Source organism: Colobus angolensis, unplaced genomic scaffold, assembly GCF_000951035.1.
Source record: "Colobus angolensis palliatus isolate OR3802 unplaced genomic scaffold, Cang.pa_1.0 Scaffold394, whole genome shotgun sequence".
NCBI classification, from domain to species: Eukaryota; Metazoa; Chordata; class Mammalia; order Primates; family Cercopithecidae; genus Colobus; species Colobus angolensis.
In genome coordinates this window covers 1992603-2012726 of record NW_012117310.1, presented here as the reverse complement: position 1 = coordinate 2012726, position 20124 = coordinate 1992603, and the positions used below count along the sequence as shown (strand labels likewise).

Here is a 20124-nt window from a genome sequence, read left to right as displayed (position 1 = left end):
ATAAATCCAGTGCTAAATAAATAATAATTACATTTTTAAAATCTTCAAGCAAAATCACTAATGAACCATAATGCTTAAACTTCCTTGGTGGAAAGCAGATGACCCTCTGAAGCTCTGATAACTAAATGATTCCTTATTCAACTACCATTTGGTAATCTACCCCTACATACTAAGCAATTTAAAAAGCAAATTTAAGTAGAGGAAATAAATTAGATATTTGAACCAATCATTAATGGATCCAGCATTTTTGAAAAAGAACACATAGAGTTTAATTGATATTTTGCCAATACAAAAATAAGCATCCACAGAATGTTTATTTACTGTTTAAATTACTCCATATTTTCATATACTGTGAACAGAAAACATATTTTACCCCACACATAGTAAAAGCAAACAAGTGCAATCTCTCAAACATTAAAATCATAATCAAATCTGTATAACAGATAAATAAATGTATACCTCTAACAGCCTGTGGAAAAAAAAAAAAAAAAGCAAAAACATTTATTGACTAAATTCACCAGTTTACTTAAAATTCTACTTATGGTAATACAGCCCAATCATAACAACTTGCATATTTACTACACTGTACAAGTTTAGACTGATAAATATTTAAAATAGGAGGTGGGTACTAGGAAATACCAAATGGCTATAGTTTTCCAAATATTGGAAATAATATATGAAAATTAATTATTGGGGATAACAAATGGATCCACAGGGTAACTGGTATTACACTGGTATAGCTTGAGGAAAGGAAACAGGTGAACGTTTGGATTGGAAAAAAAATTTTGGCTTTTTAAAAAAAGAAGCAACAATAACATCAACAATGACAAAACCCTGTACTGGAGCCTCAGAACTATTCTGTGAGACAAAGTGTACAAAGATTTTGGCTTGCATACCTGAAAACCACAGTTAGGAAGAAAAATCATTTCAGAAAACATAACATCAGAACAAGAACACATATAAATTAAAGGCATACTGTTTATCATTCCACTTCATTGCACATATAAGAAAACAATACTGTCGTCATTCTTGAGTAAGAAAGTTTCCAATGAAATAGGAAGTTCCACAACGAATACAGGTGCAGATAGTCTTATTACCACAAATTTAGTTATATCAAAACACTTGGTGGTGTCACTAAGTTAATTAAATTATCCATACTTTTTACTGGAAAGGTAATCATTCCCCTGCCTTCATATGTTAACTTAAAATCATTTACAAATGGAAATATAGATTCAGTAGAAAAGACTTCACATGCAATTCTATACAATGCATTCCGGTTTTTTGTTTGTTTGTTTAGTATTTCACATTGGATATGTACATTTCTAATATATACAACCACACATGTTCAACAGATATCACAGAACTGTCCTCTTGCCACAAACGTTTATATTTACATATACATTTATATCTCCAGATAGATGCTTTTCTCTTCTAGAGACACACAAAGTAAGCCTGAAGAGTTTAGGTTTTTTAGAATTTTTGGAACCTAATGTTTTGATTTATCTTGAATGGATGATAAGATGAGGAGTCCACAAAAAAATGCAGCTATACATGCCAACCTTTTCAAGAGAGATGAGTTATCTTTAGGAATAATAATCTGTGCAAGATCATTAGTGATCTGAGAAATTTCATGTGCCACACAAACAAATATGAAAGTGCTGACAATGATGTTGAGCATAGGGTTTCCAGGTATCAGTACCAAGATACCCCTTGTGTCCGCTGCCAGCCATATGTGATACTGGCAAATAAACAGCTAGGAGAAAAAATATTTAAGTCAGATATTTATAGAGGGTCCATGAATAAATTATAGTTTTTCCTAATTTAAACATTTGATCGCATAGTAACATTAGAAGGCTTTCCTAAAACCATTTTATTCTGTCTCACTATTGGCCCTGAAAAGTCCACTGCAGTCTACTCCTTAGAACTCCAACTGCTAATACAATCTCTCTTATAAATGAGACCAAAGAAAATAATAGAACAATTATTCAAGAACTCAAAGAGGAATTTATTTTCCCTATTTTAAGAGACAATTTAATAAATCTTATACTCTAAAAACTCTAAAATATATGTTATGATTACAATATAAATTGTTTTAAAACATTCTATTTCAAATAATAAGGCTTGGACTACTCAGAATACATTTCAAAACCTACTGTTCAAACTGATTTTGTAAATAATTTCATATAATGTATCTTACACAAAATGTAATGAGTATTGTAATGAGAAAGTATTTATACTTTCTCCCACAATTTCCAATCATAATAAGGATAAATTTTATTATGGTGCGCATCAATAAACTGAATTCTGGTAATATATTTAATTACGGAGATGAACAAAAAATCAAAATCCCCTTAGCTTGATTTCATTTATATACTTGGTCTAATGTTTTTCTCTCTTGATCTCAGCATCTTGGTTGTGCTTGAAAGCTCAAGACAACGTAAATAATATTTTGCAAGTAATCTATATCTAGTCATTTAAAAATAAGGCTTAAAAACATTCAAAAATACTTCAGTATTGTTGAAAGTTCTAAGTCTTTTCCCTGCAATTCCATAATAGCTTTGGTTTAGACAAAAGTATGTCTGATTTTCATACTCACATATATATATGTGATATTTACACACATACACATGTACATACACAAACATGTAACACCTGGCTGTGTAAGATAAGCAAAATATTAATGTACCAACCTCTAATGAAATTTTTCCAAACCAAGCAAAAAATGAACTGTAAACTGAACGGGCATATCCAGGGATGTTCCTTATTAGGATGAAGGCTAAAATCTAAAGAAAAAGCACAAAGGCAAATATTAATAATCTCTTTATTGAAAATTATTTTGTATAAAGCTTTCTTTTAAATGATAACCTTATTCTTTGTTTGTGAACTTGACACATATACAATGGTCTTTTTATATTCTAAAAGTATTAGAAAGTTACTTTTGTTCTAGAGCCTACCCAAACTGGATTTCTCAACACATGGTCTGTATGCTGTATACCAATGAACATTTTTAGTAGTACATGACTGAACAATTTTATGTATACTGAAAAAATTACAAATCTATCTAGGGCCCTTTGTGTAGAAAAAGCTGCTATCATATTTATGTAGCAACACTTCACAAAATCATATAATTTTGGTGCTCTCATAAAGTATCTGCTTGGTTGACAGTCACTCCCTCTCTTGACTCCCTTCAAAATTCTCCTTTGGCTGACAGCCATGATAGTATGGAAAATGGCATGGCTTTTAACATGTCTTCATGTTTGCTCTGCATGGCCTCGCAAATGATGTCTTGAACTATATTCACATGTATGATATTTTCCTCTCTGGATCTTTTCTCTCCCGAAAGAATCTCCAGCTTTTGGGATCCTGGCCTTTACTCCTCTCCCTTATCCTTCTGTACCAGGTGGAACAATCTTGCATTTTCGGTGGAACAATCTTGCATTTTCTTTTCTTCTTCTTATTTTTTATTATACTTTAAGTTCTAGGATACATGTGCACAACGTGCAGGTTTGTTACATAACTACACATGTGCCATGTTAATAATTGTCTCACATCCAATAACCAGCTTACCAAGCAAAGAATCCTTTCCTTAGAATCCATCCTCCTCATAAAAAAGCAAGAAACTGTAAAGAAAAAAAGAATCTCCACTTTCACTACTACTTTCCAGAAACTTTCTCTTATAAAAGGATTGACAAATCTGTTCACACTTCAGGGAAAAACTCACATTCAATGTTGATCATCTTGGGTATTTTGTCAAAGGATCTAAGAAGTCTCTAGGATGCATAAAAGATGAAGAAGGAGGAGATAATATGGGAAAAAGGAACCAAAGTGAACCACTCAGGTATAATTGAGTGATTCTCATGGGCAATAGCATCAAAAAGACTCAAGTTTAAATCTCGTCTTTTGCTTGTGTTAGTTCTGGGACTTGTGGCAAGGCACTTAATCTTGTGGGTCTTTTTCTTAATTCACACAGAGATAAGCTTTACTTTGAAAGGTTGATGTGAACATTAAATGAGAAAACATACATAAGGTACTAATTATAGCACGGGTTGTGAGTCATTTAAAGAAACATTGTAAATAATAGTACAGGTGATATACAAAATGGTGAAAATCATGAAGGTAAGACCTAAACAAAGGTTTTAAACATAAAAACCATTTAATGAGTTTATTATAATAAAAGTATTGTGTAAGATGTACAACACTAAAAAGAATGTAGGCTCCAAGAGAGTAGGAACTATGTCTGATTTGGTAACCACTGCAGCCCTTGGCATAATATCTAGCATGTAGTATTAACTTCTTGGGTTTTTTTGTTTGTTTGTTTGTTTCAGATGGAGTCTTGATCGTCGCCCAGGTTGGAGTGCAATGATGCAATCTTGGATAACTGCAACCTCCGCCTCCTGGGTTCAAGTGATTCTCCTGCCTCAGCCTTTCAAGTAGCTGGGATTACAGATGCCCACCACCATGCCTGGCTAATTTTTGTATTTTTAGTAGAGACAGGGTTTCACCATGTTGTCCAGGCTGGTCTCAAACTCCTTACTGCAGGTGATCCACCAGCCTTAGCCTCCCAAAGTGCTGGGATTACAGGAGTGAGCCACCATGCGTGGCCGGGAATTAACGTTTTCTAAGGGCAGATTAAGTGAAAAATACCGAGCTACATCATTTTCACATATTAAATACAAGAACCCTTTGAAAGAGATTTTAATACCCCTACTACCACAGAGAAAGAAAGGCTTAGAAAGATGAAGTAACTTCTCTACATTTTCTGGAGTTCAATCTCAAATCTCTCTGCCTCTAAAAACCATTTTCTTATTAAGAATTAAGATGTAAAAATTTCTCTAAATCAAGATAAGTACCTGCACCACAGAAACAGATGGATGGAGTTCATTGCATTCTGCTTTGTTTTTACAACTGCTAGCCCAGATGGAATAGGTCTAAAACAACAAATGTATGGAAAAGTTCACAAAAACAAGTCTGGAAGAGGCATAAGCCTCACAGTGTTGTTTTTTTTTTAACAGTTTTCTTCATTTATAACATTATACTTCATTATGCTATATAACAACTATCAGTAAAAACTGCTTACAAGTTTGCTCATCACCTGTTTTGTTATGTTCAACTGTCCAAACATAAGAAAGCACAGAGGGAGGAGCACAAGTCTGTGCTTTTCTGGAAATAGTGATCAAAAGGCAGTGATGGCTCTCCATATGAAACACCTTACATTATATTTTCTCCCAAATTTACTGTAACTTTAAAAATTCCCATTTAATTGAGCTCTCATTTATTCATTTTTAACTTATATACAGTCTCTTTAGAATTTAAGTGCAGTTAGAAAAATAAGGAGATATACATCGCCTCAAGCATTTACCATTACCTTGATTTGATCATTATGCATTGCATGCTTATATCAAAATATCACATGTGCCCCATAAATATGAACTAATACGTATCGTAATTAAAAATAAACAATTTTTAAAAACTATTGAAAGTATTTTTATAGATAAAAATATGGTTTATTTTTTCAAAAAATACACAAACATTTTGCATGCATTTGAGATAAATGTGTATTCTGCTGTTATTGCTTACCTAACTATTCTAACATCAGGTCAAATTGATCATGTCCTTAAGATATTCTATAGCTTTACTAAATTTGTCTAGCTATCCTATCAATTACTGGAAGAGAAGTATTAAAATTTCTAAATATTAAAAAGAAAAATAAGGAGAAAATAAAAGATTTATTATTAAAAATAACTGATTATATTTTCATATCTTAACATTAATATTCCATACCATTTAGGATTTTGGAAAGTTTTCAAAACTTACCAAGAAAGAAACTACTGAAATAAACAATAGAAAATTTGAAATTTTGTTTGAAAAAAGAGGTTCACCCTTTCCTTCAGAAAGTATCTGACGCTTCTGCAAAGCCAGATAAATGAAAGCAAACAGCATTCCATGGAAAACTACCTGAAAAGTAAAGAAAGAAAATCTGTTTTAAACAGTTTTCAAAAAACAGGAAAACTATTTGGTTAGTGAGGAATATATGAATAAAAGTAGGTAGGTTAAAAGCTTAAAGTTTGAAGTGTCTATGAAGGACTTCAACTTCAAGAGTGAAACTTCAAGAAATGAAATAAAGCCGATGATTGTTAGAAACTATCAGCAATAGACAAGCAAGCATCTCTTGGAACAATATGAGATAACGCTGGTTCATTCTGAGCCGTCTCAGTGGTAAGTGAAGTAATAAAGACAATGTAAAAATAATAAGAAACTCTCCTACAGACGTATGATAAAATTTAAATGCACCCAACAAAGACGAAACATTTTATATCAGTCCTTTCAGTCAAATAAAACAAAGAATAACACCACCAGGTCATAATTTCGAAAAAAATCATATGCTCAAAAAAAGTGAAAAAAATGTGGTAGAACAGAAAGTATACGAGCTTTCTCTTTTTAAACAAAGACTTAATGTGAACTATCATTGCAACAGACTGAACATTTCCTTCCACTCAAAATCGTAAGTTGAATCATGTTAACCCCAATGTGATAGTTTTGGAGGTAAAGCCTTTGGTTGGTCATTAGGTCAGAGCCTTCATGAATGGGATTCATGCCCTTTAAAAAAAAAAAAGACCCCAGAGAGCACCCTTGCCCCTTGCAGCATGTGAGGACAGAGTGAGAAGTCGAGTGTCTATCAAATAGCAAGTGGGCCCTCACCAGACCAAATCTGCTGGTGTGATTTTACACTTCCCAGCTTCCAAAACTGTAAGAAATAAATTTTTGTTGTTTATAAACCACGCAATCTATGGTACTCTATTACAGCAGCCTAAATAGACTGGGACAGTCATATCATAATACACTACTCTAATGAGAACATTGAGTAAATTTTAAAATTATTTGATGTAGAGACTTTAGCAAAGATTTTATTCAGATGTGGTTTTGAAATGCAATGTAGTACACTGGAAAAGTGCATAGGTGTTGGAAACTAGGAAAGGCAAAGAATAAGCACTAAGAAAACATTTGTTGGAAAAAAGAGATGAGTCAAAAATGAAAGGAAAAAAGGAAAGAATTAATTAACAGTTATTTAGTATCTGTTTTCCAAATGCTGTGCTAGATGTACATTTTCTTGGCCAATTAAACCTTAACCCTTCAAGATCAAGTTCATAGACTAATACAAGACACTGCTCTTTCCTCTTTGCACACTTCTACCACAAAATCTATATTGCATAGATTAGTATCCTCTTATAATAGTAATCTTGGGTTTTAAACTAGGTTCTTTTTTTTTTTGAGACAGAGTCTCGCTCTGTCGCCCAGGCTGGAGTGCAGTGGTCGGATCTCGGCTCACTGCAAGCTCTGCCTCCCGGGTTTACACCATTCTCCTGCCTCAGCCTCCCGAGTAGCTGGGACTACAGGCGCCCGCCACCTCACCCAGCTAGTTTTTTTGTATTTTTTAGTAGAGACAGGGTTTCACCGTGTTAGCCAGGATGGTCTCGATCTCCTGACCTCATGATCCGCCCGCCTCGGCCTCCCAAAGTGCGGGGATTACAGGCTTGAGCCACCACACCCGGCCTAAACTAGATTCTTAAAGCTTAGAAGCCTGCTGGGATGTCTTCTTTCTTTCTCTAATGTATACTTCATGGCATCACCATCTAGGGCATATATTGAAACTCAATAAATATTGTTTTGAATGGCTGAAGCATATATACAACAGGTCACCTACAAACCAAAATTATAAGTCAGACAAAGACCACATTATAGATAACATTTAAAATAAAATAATATTTCCCAGCAGATATATATACACATGCATACTCTTTCACTGCTCTAAAGAAACGAGTGCAAGGGGTAGTGGACTGCTTTGATTTACTAAATCAACATCTATCTTTATTCTGTAACTAAGTATAGATAGATCAAAAATTTCCACATTATTTTCCAACAGTATGACAAAATATCACAAAGTAAATACATACATAACGGTCTAACCTCCATCTGAACCACCATTCATACACATTCCCTTTCAGTTCAAAACACTTGGACAATGGCCAAAGAGAAAAGATCTTCTCAAATGCACCCTGAGAAAAGGAATCCAGAAAATAAATTAAGATGGTACAAGTCAATATTTGCTTTGCAATTCTATTATAAATTATAGTTTTCCAAAGTTTGGATTACATAAGAGTAATTCACAATGTTAAAATTCTGTTTTATTTCATTTGAAAATATCACTTCATTTGAAATGTATTTCAAATGAAATTTTTAAAATTTGAAAATAAATTTATCTTTCAATGACCAAAAAAGATGACTTAAAACTTGGTAAACTTATTTTCATTTCACATGAAAGGCTACTGAGAGTGTAAAATTTTCTTGAGCCCCCAGATCAGAAAACCTGGTAATTAGAAAATCATTCCATATAAGGTTTTTAATCTCACAAACAAAATGATAGTATTTACTAATCAAACAGAAAAATACAAAATATTTCAGCCAATATGGTATCAATATCCCAAATAACAACTGTTAAAGTTAAAATATAGTTAACATTCTCCAAATGTCCTCAATAATCTATAATTAACTATTTGAGTTAAAAGAGTCCACTGAATTAGTCACCTTATTCAATCAACCATACTCAAATGCCATTACCAGCCTTTAAAACAAAGTTTACAGTTTTACTCTGGTAAAGTTAGTGAATAGTACCCTCTTATGAATCTGACAGGTTGGAAAATCGGGGAATGAAGGGGCAGAAGTCTTGGGTACATTCCTGAACATTAACGAAGTCTTTCAAAGAAGAGAACAAAACCCTCAATTTTCAGAATAAAGAATCACAATGAAATCAAGGAAAGCTCCATTATTAGACCTAATGCTACGGCATAAAAAGCGTAACATCGTGATTTTTAAAGAGGCTATTAAAAAACAAAGAAAAAAGATAAAAATAATATTGTATTTTAGATAATGGTGAGTCTTTAGGTCAGAAGAACTTTATAATATTATTTTAATAAAATGCAACCATCTCCGTTTAACCACAGAATTTAAAATGCACATACCATATTAAAAATAGATTATATCAAAATCTATGTCTCAGAAAATTAAGGATTTTTTTTTTTGAGACGGATTCTCGCTCTGTTGCCCAGGCTGAAGTGCAGTAGCACGATCTCGGCTCACTGCAAGCTCCGCCTCCTGGGTTCACGCCATTCTCCTGCCTCAGCCTCCCGAGTAGCTGGGACTACAGGTGCCCGCCACCACGCCCGGCTAATTTTTTTTGTATTTTAGTAGAGACAGGGTTTCACTGTGTTAGCCAGGATGGTCTCGATCTCCTGACCTCGTGATCCGCCCGTCTCAGCCTCCCAAAGTGCTGGGATTACAGGCGTGAGCCACCGCGCCCGGCCAAGGATGATTTTTACCAAGAGTGGCAATCTGAAGTCTGAAGTGCTTATAGATCATATATACATGTGTGTGTGTATACATATATATATCAACATGAATATAGATATACACTAAGTACATACCTCTTAGATAAAATATATGATCTTACAGATCATACACATGTAACATACCTATGAATATATATGATGTATACACAATTTAAAATTTTATCTCTAATTAATTTATTATGTGATCAATAAACAAGTATTTATTAAGCACTGTTTTGTGAAAGACAGTGGGCTTTTTGTTCTTGTCCAGCGGTCAACACTGACTCAAAGCTAGGGAAACATTCTTAATCCCTATATTGAATCTCTAGTCAGCTTTTCTTTCTTTCCCTCAGCAGTAACCACAGAGTGTTGGGAATTTTAATGAATAACTGTCAAGAAGTTGTTGCCATAACCTGGCTATTTCTTTATACGTTTGTCAGTTGTTTCCTTATTTATCTTCTATAAAAAAGCTTGAGTGTCAGGCAGAAATAACAGTGCTTTAAAGACCTCTAAGTATAAAAACAAATATAAAAGTCTACAAAAAGAAAAAAAAAAAAAACCCAAACAGCATAGGATTATACATACACACAAAATGCCTATAGGGCACTTCCTTCCACCTGACACAGCCAGGTACAAAACAGAGTGTTGGCGATGTGAGTACACTGCAGAATATGACACAACTATAGGCATTCAAATTAAAATGTGTTGTTATAAATATCATGCTGCCCAAATAATACATCTGCCTGATGGATTTAACCAGCAGGCAGCAGATTGCCATCCTGTTAAAATAACAATATCTCAATCATCAGAATAGAAAAATACAAGGTTAGAGCTAAAAAAAATGACCACAAGTTTTATTTAATTAAACATACTATATATACGTAAACCCCTTTGCTCCTAAGTTGGTTTTAGTAACTGCTAAAATTTTACCGTATGTAGTTATGGAAAAATCAAGTAATACTTTGATGCAATGAATAATATACAAACTAGCTGCAAATTCTGTCAAGAAAATTTTGATCTCCGCTTAGACTAGTGTCTTACAAGAAGCATTCAATAAATGTTTGATTGATCAAAGTAAAATGGATCTTGAACAACTGCCAGAGGAAGAGTTTTAAATTGCTCTTACAACAAAAACAGTGGTAACGAAGTATATATATATCTCAAAAGAACTACACTGAGTAGTCAACTACAGAGTGACACTTTTATTACAGTCATTAAAAAATGAACCTAAAAAAAAGCTCTGACTCTTCTCACATGCTTTAATAGATTTGAACTTTAAAATGAAATATTAAAAAACATAAACTGAAAGGATTGTACAAACCTGAGAATATGCCAAAAAACATATGAATAACAGCAAAAAGCCTAGTTTCAACAGTAAGCCAAAATGCCAGAAACAGTTTCCTAAGAGAGAAAATATTTAATTTACTAAAAAATAAATTTGTATTACACAACATATTAAATACTCTCTATCTGATATATGTACATGCTGAATAATTCTTAAAAGAATATAAGAATGCTTACAAGAATACACAAAATATACCTAGCTGGTATAAATTACAAGTAGGACAAAAAGAAAAACAAAGGATTCTTGCTGGGAATGAGGCTATAAAGTATAACTGATACCCTGTACACCTGCTGTTCATCCATTAGAAATATATTTCAAAATGCCTCCTAGATTCAATTATACTTATTCATTATTCAAAGTTACAGCAACATCTGGAACAAGATGTTCAATATAATTCTAACAAACACTCTTGTTGAATATGACTTAGGTGATATTGCTTAAACATTAAAGTTCCAAGGAGAAAGCTTAAACTCCCTAATGGATTAGAGTTTAAATATAAAATGTATTGTAACATATGCATATTTAAAATTACGTGTTCAAAGTTTATACATATTGATAGTTTATTCGATTAATATGCTGGGTTTGTATAGAGAAATTAAACCACAAAGGCTGTCCAAAGACACTATAGGACTTTAATAGAGGCTAGACCTCAACTCATTCCTGAAAAATTATTTGATATTATACTGGAAGCCAATGGAAAAATATTTTTTATATTGGTTGAGTCAAGTTAAATACATTTTTTAAAATAAAAAATTACTTTTCCAAAAAAGGAAGATTTTATTTTAATTATATGATCTTGAAGGTGAAAAAAGCATTAAGATAAATGACTGTGGCCTCACTTTGAACCTTATTAGTAACTAACCATGTGAAATTTGAAAATAACAAGCTTTTGGGTATTTAGGTTGCTTATATGTAAAACAGGTTGATAATAACCGCTTTAAGGCTTGTCTAGAAAATAAATTATATTACTGCTTTTAATTGTGTTTGACGTAAGAAGCATTTTGCAAAGAAATATTTACTCAAAAATCTCAATATATACATAAGAAATCAAAGTAAAGCTGCCAAGATTGAAGCAAGACATAGGGGCACGGAGGCTTATTTGGCTTTCCCTTCTCTCTTTCACCTCTCTCCACTCTGCCTCTGTATAAGAAGACAGTTTAAAAACTGTAGCATTCGTTAATATGTAAAATGGTTTTGAAGAATTTAAATTTAAAAAAGAAAAAACACACATAAACTATTATTCTCCATTGTTATACTACTTTAACTACTTAGCTGTAACATTTTAGAAATATCGTTTAAGAACAGAATTTCAAAATGTCAAAACTACATATAAATTTAAACTGTCTATATCACTTAATAAAAACAATATCCTTTAGCAACTAAAAAGAAATTTCACACTTTGAAAAAATATATTTAGTAACATTAGTAAGAAAGTATATTTACCGTTTGCTTTCTTTTGGATTATTTGTGGCCATAGTGCTAAAGTAACATATATGACCATGAACCATACAGTGACCAAGGGGACAAAGTAATAGAATTGATAAGGTCGATCCATTACTATACATAACACCACTACCAGGAAATTGAGACGAAATAAAACCTATTGAAAAGGAGAAGAAAATAGTTTCATTCTAAGTAATGGTTTTCATTCTAGGTATACACAAACAGCAAAGGCAGATTTTCTCTGACAGAGTATAAATGGCTAAGACTCAGTAATGACTGTACAAGTACATATTACTAATCCCTTAAATTACATTTTTTCTACAATCACTGTAAAGAGTTGAATATAAAATATGCATACATGATTACATTAACTAAATCCCAGCAAAGCACCAACCTAGGCTGTACTCTGGCTATAATTGCTATTTTGCTAAAGGAGAAAAAAGCAGTCCTTCTGAGGGCTATAGTTTAGAAGCATAGATTATATTATCTTAAGAAAGCATTGTCCATTTCATCTAGTTTAATGTTGATTTACCCCATTTGGGATCAAATTAAGAGTTGTCATACATACAAAATAGTATTACTCAAAACTCAAATTTAAAAGTTGAGACTTTCATAACAGTCATTTCAGATATCAGTTTAATGTCATTCAAAAAACACAGAATTTGGGCAGAGCTTTATTAGTGCTCTACCACTTACTATGTGACCTTGGGCAAATTATTTAAGCTCTCTGAGCCTTACATTCCTCATCTGTAAATATAAGGATAACAACTCAAGGTTGTAATGTGGGGTAAATGAAATGATGTTTAGAAACTACTTAGCACTAGGTAGAAACTTAATTAATATTCACCCTCTTCTCAGAGAAAGAAAATATTGCACATTACACTAATTCCAGGTAACTGTCTGTTTCTACAAAACCAAAAGGAATCAGCAATGCTCTCTCCTGTGTACCAGTGCTTTTATTATATATTAAATTATATTTTCCTTCTTTCACTATTTATCTTGAAATACTAAACATAGAACACAGAATACAACTTTACAGTGCTATTTCATAAATTCAAATTATTCATAGTCTTATAACGACTATATTTATATTTTTTTCTCAAGTTAATGATTTCTCAAGAAAGCATGTTCAACTGAAAGAAAAGGAAATAACAGTGCATTCCTACCTGACATACTCTATGGATTCCAAAATCTCCTTTGATCCAGAAGTATGAGAAATGACCATACCCTGTCTGAAATAAGTATGCAGCAACCAGAACTCGAATGTGCATGTATACAGGCAAAAACTGTTGACAAAGATAAACAGGTAAAACATATGTTGGCATCAACTACACCTTGGATTATCATAAAAAGTACATTTAACAAAGATAATAAATCATTATTAGCATTTGGCATCAGTTCAATCACAAAGGTGATTCTCATAAGTTAATCATTATAGCAAGGATTACAAAAACGTAGAATTGGAATTGGAGAGACCTAGGTTCAAATTCTAATTCTGCTACTTTCTAACATGACTGAGTTTTCTGATTTGCAAAATGAGACTATTCCTTCCTTCCTTGAAGGGTTCTTGTGAAGGATGAATGAGATAATAAATGTGAAGCACTTTATACATTAACTTGAAACCAATTAAAATTCAATATATGATAGCTATAATTATTAACTGTCATACATCCTGAATGCAAGATGGATTTGCACTTTTACCCAGTGTAAACATAATTTAGGAATATTATTTCCCTCCCACTCTTAATTTACAAAACAATTTTGTTTTACACTCCTACATCACTATCTTCATCATCACCAAGTCCCTTAGTGTCATTTATTATGGTATTTGAGAGCATCACATCTTTACTTCTACGTTCAATGAAATACAACACATTTGAATCCACATATGACAGAAGGCACCAAAAATGTTATCTCATTTACTAGCGCTAATTCTCATAACCTTAGAACACTGTCATTCCACCTATCTACCACCTACTGGCCCTTTATGTGTACAAGCACAATTTCCACAGCATAATTTGTACAGTGCTTTTTTTTCTTTTTTTGAGACAGTCTCACTCTGTCATCCAGGCTGGACTGCAGTGGCGTGATCTCGGCTCACTGCAACCTCCACCTCTCGGATTCAAGCAATTCTCCTGCCTTAGCCTCCCAAGTAGCTGGGACTAAAGGCACCCACCACCACATCCAGCTAACTTTTTGTATTTTTAGTAGAGACGGGGTTTCTCCATGTTGCCCAGAACTCCTGACCTCGAGTGATCCACCCGCCTTGGCCTCCCAAAGTGCTGAGATTACAGGCGTGAGTCACTGCTCTTGGCCATACACTGCTTTTTAAAGTGATCTTTAAGGCTGGGTGTGGTGGCTCAAGCCTGTAATCCCAGCACTTTGGGAGGCTGAGGCAGGTGGATCACCGGAGGTCAGGAGTTTGAGACCAGCCTGGACAACATGGTGAAATCCCACCTCTATTAAAAATACAAAAATGAGCCAGGCATAGTGGCACGTACTTGTAATCCCAGCTACTTAGGAGGCTGAGGCAAGAGAACCGCTTGAACCTGGGAGGTGGAGCTTACAGTGAGCCAAGCTCACGCCACTGTACTCCAACCTGGGTGACGGAACAAGACTCCGTCACAAAAAATAACAAAAATAAAGTGATATTTAAAAGGCTTGTTCAGTGACATGCAATCCTTGTAATTATAAGGCCATTCTTTTGAGGATAATTACTAGATCTATGTAAAATTTCTTTGGCTTCTATTTTACAAACTCATCTGATCATCCCTGCAGTTACCTAGCATTAACACTGCTTGTGGTCATTTCAGGTTAATGTGCCTTTCCCAAGTGATACTTTGTAGGATAAAATAAAGTAATTGGGCAGGCATATTAAATAGATTTTACAAGTCCTGAAATACATGCATCTTTTGCAAACATCCTTGAATTCACCTGTTTCTTTTTTGACAGATATTTCTTCTGGGGAAAACAAACAAACAAACATGAACTTAGATCGTAAGTTCTTCTACACAGCCTCCACTCTAAGCAAACTTAGAGATTCCCTGTCTCTTAAACTGATCCTTCTTGTACTCTTTTGTCATGTCTCTTTTATTTACCTGCTTATTCTTGCCCTGGAATGTTCTTCCCCTAAGCGTTTTGCTTATTCAAATCCTACTCTTCTTCACAGCCTGGTTCAAAACTCCAATTTTTGCTATCAGATGAATGTCATTTCTCCTTCCTGAGTTCCTACAGCACCTACAATCTACATATCAAAGAGTTTTTATTTATTGCCCTTCATCATTTTTTTTAAATGACTTATATCAGAAATTTTCAAGAAGGGTGTAACATATTAGAATCACAAGGATGGAGGCAGGAAATGTACTGAAATAACCTCAGAATTTATCTAATCCAAATCTGTGCCCTTACCTCATTCTTGAATGTACTCTAAAATATCCCCTTCGTGGATTGTCTAAGCATCTTTTAATAGCAGAAAACAAATTCCCAATGCAATCCATTCCACCTTTAGATGGTCACTAACTGCTATAATATTCCTTTTCATGAAAAGTTGAAACCTAACTATATGTAAAAGCTACTAAGTTCAGTCTTCTAGAGCAGCGCTGTCCAACAGAAATAAAATGTGAGCCATAGGCAATTTTCTAATGAGGCTACCAGAGCATTTTAAAAGTTAAAAGAAACAGGTAAAATTAATTTCAATAAATATATTTTATTTAACCCAATATATTCAAAATATTATTTCAACATATGAGATATTTTCATTCTTTATATAGTTTTTAAATTTATTACTGATTCATCATAATTAATCATATTTAATGTGGTATACATTTCACACTTACAGCACACCTGAATCCTGAATAGCTACAAAGTGCTCAACAGCCACATGCAGTGAATGGGGCTAGCACAGCGGAAAGTCTAGCTCTAGAGTCTGTCAGAGCTAACTCACTTTTACATCTGATGGCTCTATAAATATTTGAAAACAGATGTCGAACCTCAGTTAATCATTCCTAATTACTTTAAGCACTCTCCATAAAACATGCTTTCAACTCCCTTAAAGACTGGGGCTGGGACTACAAAGTTAGGTTGGTTATTACATTTAAACAGTAAGTATAGTTCATTTAAACAAAATTAAATACTGTAACAACAATTTTCCAAGTTTTTGCCGATTTTGGCCTTATTGCAAATTTCATGTAATATTTATTCCAACGTTTTAAGATATTTTAAATAAACAGAAAAGTTGTACTAGTACAATGGACACCTATATGCTGTATGCTGGACCTTTTAAAAGTATGTTGCAGACCATGTGACAGTGCTCTTAAACTATTTCACCACATATATCTCAGGAAAAAAGGATGGTTTCTTATATGACCACATTATCATTACCATACCCAATAAATTTAATACGAAGACAACAGTATTTACTGTATGATCCATATTCAAAATTCTCTAATTATTATTTTGTTATATTACTTACAACAAAAATTTATTATTAAAAATATGTATGAAATTTCAAGTTTACATTACAGTTAAGAGCTAGTTTGACTTCCGGTTCTGCTCTTTCTTTAGTCCCCCATATATTCTCATGACCTTTCATTCAGGTCTTTCCATGGAAGTTACTTACAAACTCTCCAAGGGCAAAAAAAAAAAAAATGAAACAATGAAACACAAAATCATCTACCGTATATACCAAACTCACTATTCTCTTCATATTAAATTCTCATTTAATCTATATTTCATATATATACTTTAAAATAATATTTATACTAACAATGAGAATCTGTCAGACCATAAGGATTATTTTCATAATTCTCCAGAATTTTTGAATAGCTCTTATCTTTTAGCATAAAAACATGACACAACTGAAGTTTGACAGATTTTATTCAAAATAAAAAATATTAATTAAAATAATCATGTTAAAAAGTTTTTAACATGAGTAATCCCTCAAATATCCAAGAATCAAGTCCCCATATATGCTATAACGTATACTAACAATGTTTTGCCTATGTAGATAAAGCAAATTTTTTAACCACAACATCCTATATAAAAGAACAAGGATATGTTAATTAATCATTATAAATGATCTGTTAGTGAAAAGTATGTCCTTCCAGAACAGAGATTTTTTAAAATTGTAAATTAGAATATATTAGGATGCAGTATAAGATATATTAGAATGTTAGGCTGGTAAATGATTTTAATAGAATACCAAATTGCCTTCCTCCTTTTATGATATAAATCCTTTCTTGAATCACTGAATTGAGGAACTTAATCTGCCATTAATTCTTTCTACCTGATTTTTTTAAACAGTAATATCATCCTTTAATATGTCAGCAATTAATTATGTCTCTAAGTGGTATTTTCTTAAAACAAATTCCCATTACCCAGTCTTTATTCACACATCAGAGATATTCTTAGGATTCAATTTTCATCTCTACTTACTTCTTAGAGAATCTCTGGATTTATACTACAAATTCTTAGCTGGGCTTATAAACTATGTCTTACTATCTCCATCTCTCCTTGCCTTGGATCATTTACACTATCTTGGCTCTTTCATAATGACTCAAATTCACTAGCTTCCCTTCAGTTGCAGCATCACAGGAATTTCACTGTTGCAACAAATATACATATCATAGCCAAATAATTTTAGTAAAATTTATACTTCACTTCTCTGACTTCTACACTTCAAATAATTCATAAAATCATAATTTTTGAAAATAATAAAGAGACAATGAAGAAAGACATCCTTCAATTGTTAGAGATATCTGAAAAACACTAGTAACCATGTTATTTATCTTCTTAATGCTGCTTAAATCTTCAAAATACTCCTTTCTGGGCAACACTCCTCTCTAACTTCAACTTATCATTGATGCACGTACTGTTTATAGATGTGTGCTTTCTGTAAGCAAATACAACAATAAAAAACAGTTCACTAGTTCCCAAATTATGAATTTCTTAAAATTTTCAAACATATTTTATGGAAAGTTTGCATCTTCACTATAAAAGTTTGTGTGAAAAGTGGCTGTAAGGCTCAGCCACAAAAGTTTGTTTTAACTGTAATGTGGCTGGGGTGTTAAAATTCAGAGCACACATTTTTTTCTAGCCCTGCCACATCCAAGGTGGCCAGAGATTGTAATAATCCTGTCTTTTAAGACACCTATGGAGAAGGAAAAAAATATTTTTTCCAGGTACAAAAGGCACTAACTAGGTGACCAAAGGAAGGGTCCTCCACAGCACAGAGGAGATAATAGTACTTAGCACTTAGGAAGTATGGCACACCCTACATAGTCTACAATGGTAGTTCACCTGTATTTGGATTCTTTGAACACTGAGGCAAGAGAGTTATAAGTTTATAAACTTTAAAAATGTAAAAATAGCTAGTCACACTTCCTAAAAGACAGTGAAGGATAGAACATAAACTATAATAACCAAATTTGATTTCTTCTGGTAGTAATTTGCCTATTCTACATCCTTTATAATCATCATCTTCAAAGTTTTTTTTTTTCTTGTTTTTATTGAGACGGAGTTTCGCCCTGCAACCCAGGCTGGAGTACAGTGGTGAAATATCGGCTCACTGCAACCTCCATTCCCTGGTCCCCTGTTTCTCCTGCCTCAGCTTCCCGAGTAGCTGGGATTACAGGCATGCACCACCATGCCCGGCTAATTTTTGTATTTTTAGTAGAGACAGGGTCTCACCACGTTGGCTAGGCTGGTCTTGAACTCCTGACCTCAAGAGATCCACCCGCCTCGGCCTCCCAAAGTGCTCGAATTACAGGCATGAGCCACTGCACCTGGCCTCTTCAAAGTTTCCTGATAACTTCAAATTAGCTGTTCAATAAGATGGCATAAAATAATACCCTTAGATATCAGCTATTTCTATTATGTTAAAAATTAAGGCCAAGTAAATACAAATCAATTATTGCCTTATCTTTTTAAAAAAAAAATTTTGCTTTTAAAATTACATTTTCTCAAAGAGTTAGGAGAATGGAAAGGCAGAAAGATTAAGTGGGAAATAAGAAGGGTCTATAACTGGTAGAGAATATAAAACACAGAAAAGCTGGTGCCCTTAAAGAAACATTAAAATGACATCATTTCCTATACTTTCTGAACTTAAATTCCAATACTTACTGTACTTGCTCCAGAAATGTGATAAATCAAAATCACAAGTTGCATCCAGCCTTTCCATTCATCTGTTTGCTCTCTATTTAATACTTTGGTCTGTGTAAAGGAACCAAAATCTGTTTTAAAATTTATCATGAAGAAATTCTTTAACAGTATATAATAAGTATGTTAAAAGTCTTCTTACAGGACATAAAGCTAATGCTTCTGTCAAAAGAACCTTGATGGTGGTGAGAAACAGTTAAACACTGCCATTATATTTCTTGCTAAAAGACAGTGTAAAACTATTTTAAATATAATATGAATCTGAAAAATATAAACTAAAGAGATTTTGAATATTTAAGTTGATCCCCTTGGTTTTGTATTAAATGACAATGTATTAAAATTACATGTACTAAAATTAAACTATGACAGATGTATTTATAAATCTAAAAATGGCATTCTATAATTTTCTTTAGAATATCAGAGTTAAAAGGATCTTACACTTCCCCTACACTTCACTGACAGGAAATAAAGCTCTATCATTACAGTTTACTTTCCCCAATATATTCTCACTGAAGATGAATAACTAATTAATAATCCTCACAGGAGAGGTATGTTTTACAATAGAATTCAGTAATTCAAATAAATCATGCCTTGTAAAGACGTTACACAAATATTTTGAGCAATGACAGCAATTCTAAAACAGGAAAATCAGAATACTGTGAGTAGTGGTGGCCACATCATTAAGTTCTAATTGGTACGTATATATGTCTGACTGATAAATATATAAATATAAAATGTTTATGTGCATAGGCATTTATTAATATAATCATATTCTTTTACTTTATAAAAGATAATAGT

The 20124-nt window shown here is 33.0% G+C and overlaps 1 protein-coding gene across 2 annotated transcripts in view; it reads right to left on the bottom strand.

The window, feature by feature from the left end:
• Positions 1–244: 244 nt before the first annotated feature.
• The window catches only part of CASD1 (CAS1 domain containing 1), a 48234-nt gene continuing 28354 nt past the window's right edge, over positions 245–20124 (bottom strand). Inside the window, exons 10-18 of one of the 2 annotated variants that reach the window (XM_011955083.1) lie at positions 19291–19380; positions 13338–13457; positions 12172–12328; positions 10705–10784; positions 7949–8054; positions 5815–5951; positions 4851–4928; positions 2691–2783; positions 245–1753 (exon numbers count right to left, since the gene is read on the bottom strand). In XM_011955083.1, coding sequence (XP_011810473.1) covers positions 1487–1753; positions 2691–2783; positions 4851–4928; positions 5815–5951; positions 7949–8054; positions 10705–10784; positions 12172–12328; positions 13338–13457; positions 19291–19380 — 1128 coding nt within the window. In that variant the 3' untranslated portion in view covers positions 245–1486. Of the gene's footprint in view, positions 1754–2690; positions 2784–4850; positions 4929–5814; positions 5956–7948; positions 8055–10704; positions 10785–12171; positions 12329–13337; positions 13458–19290; positions 19381–20124 lie in introns of both variants that reach the window. The other variant, XM_011955082.1, reaches the window with a different exon arrangement.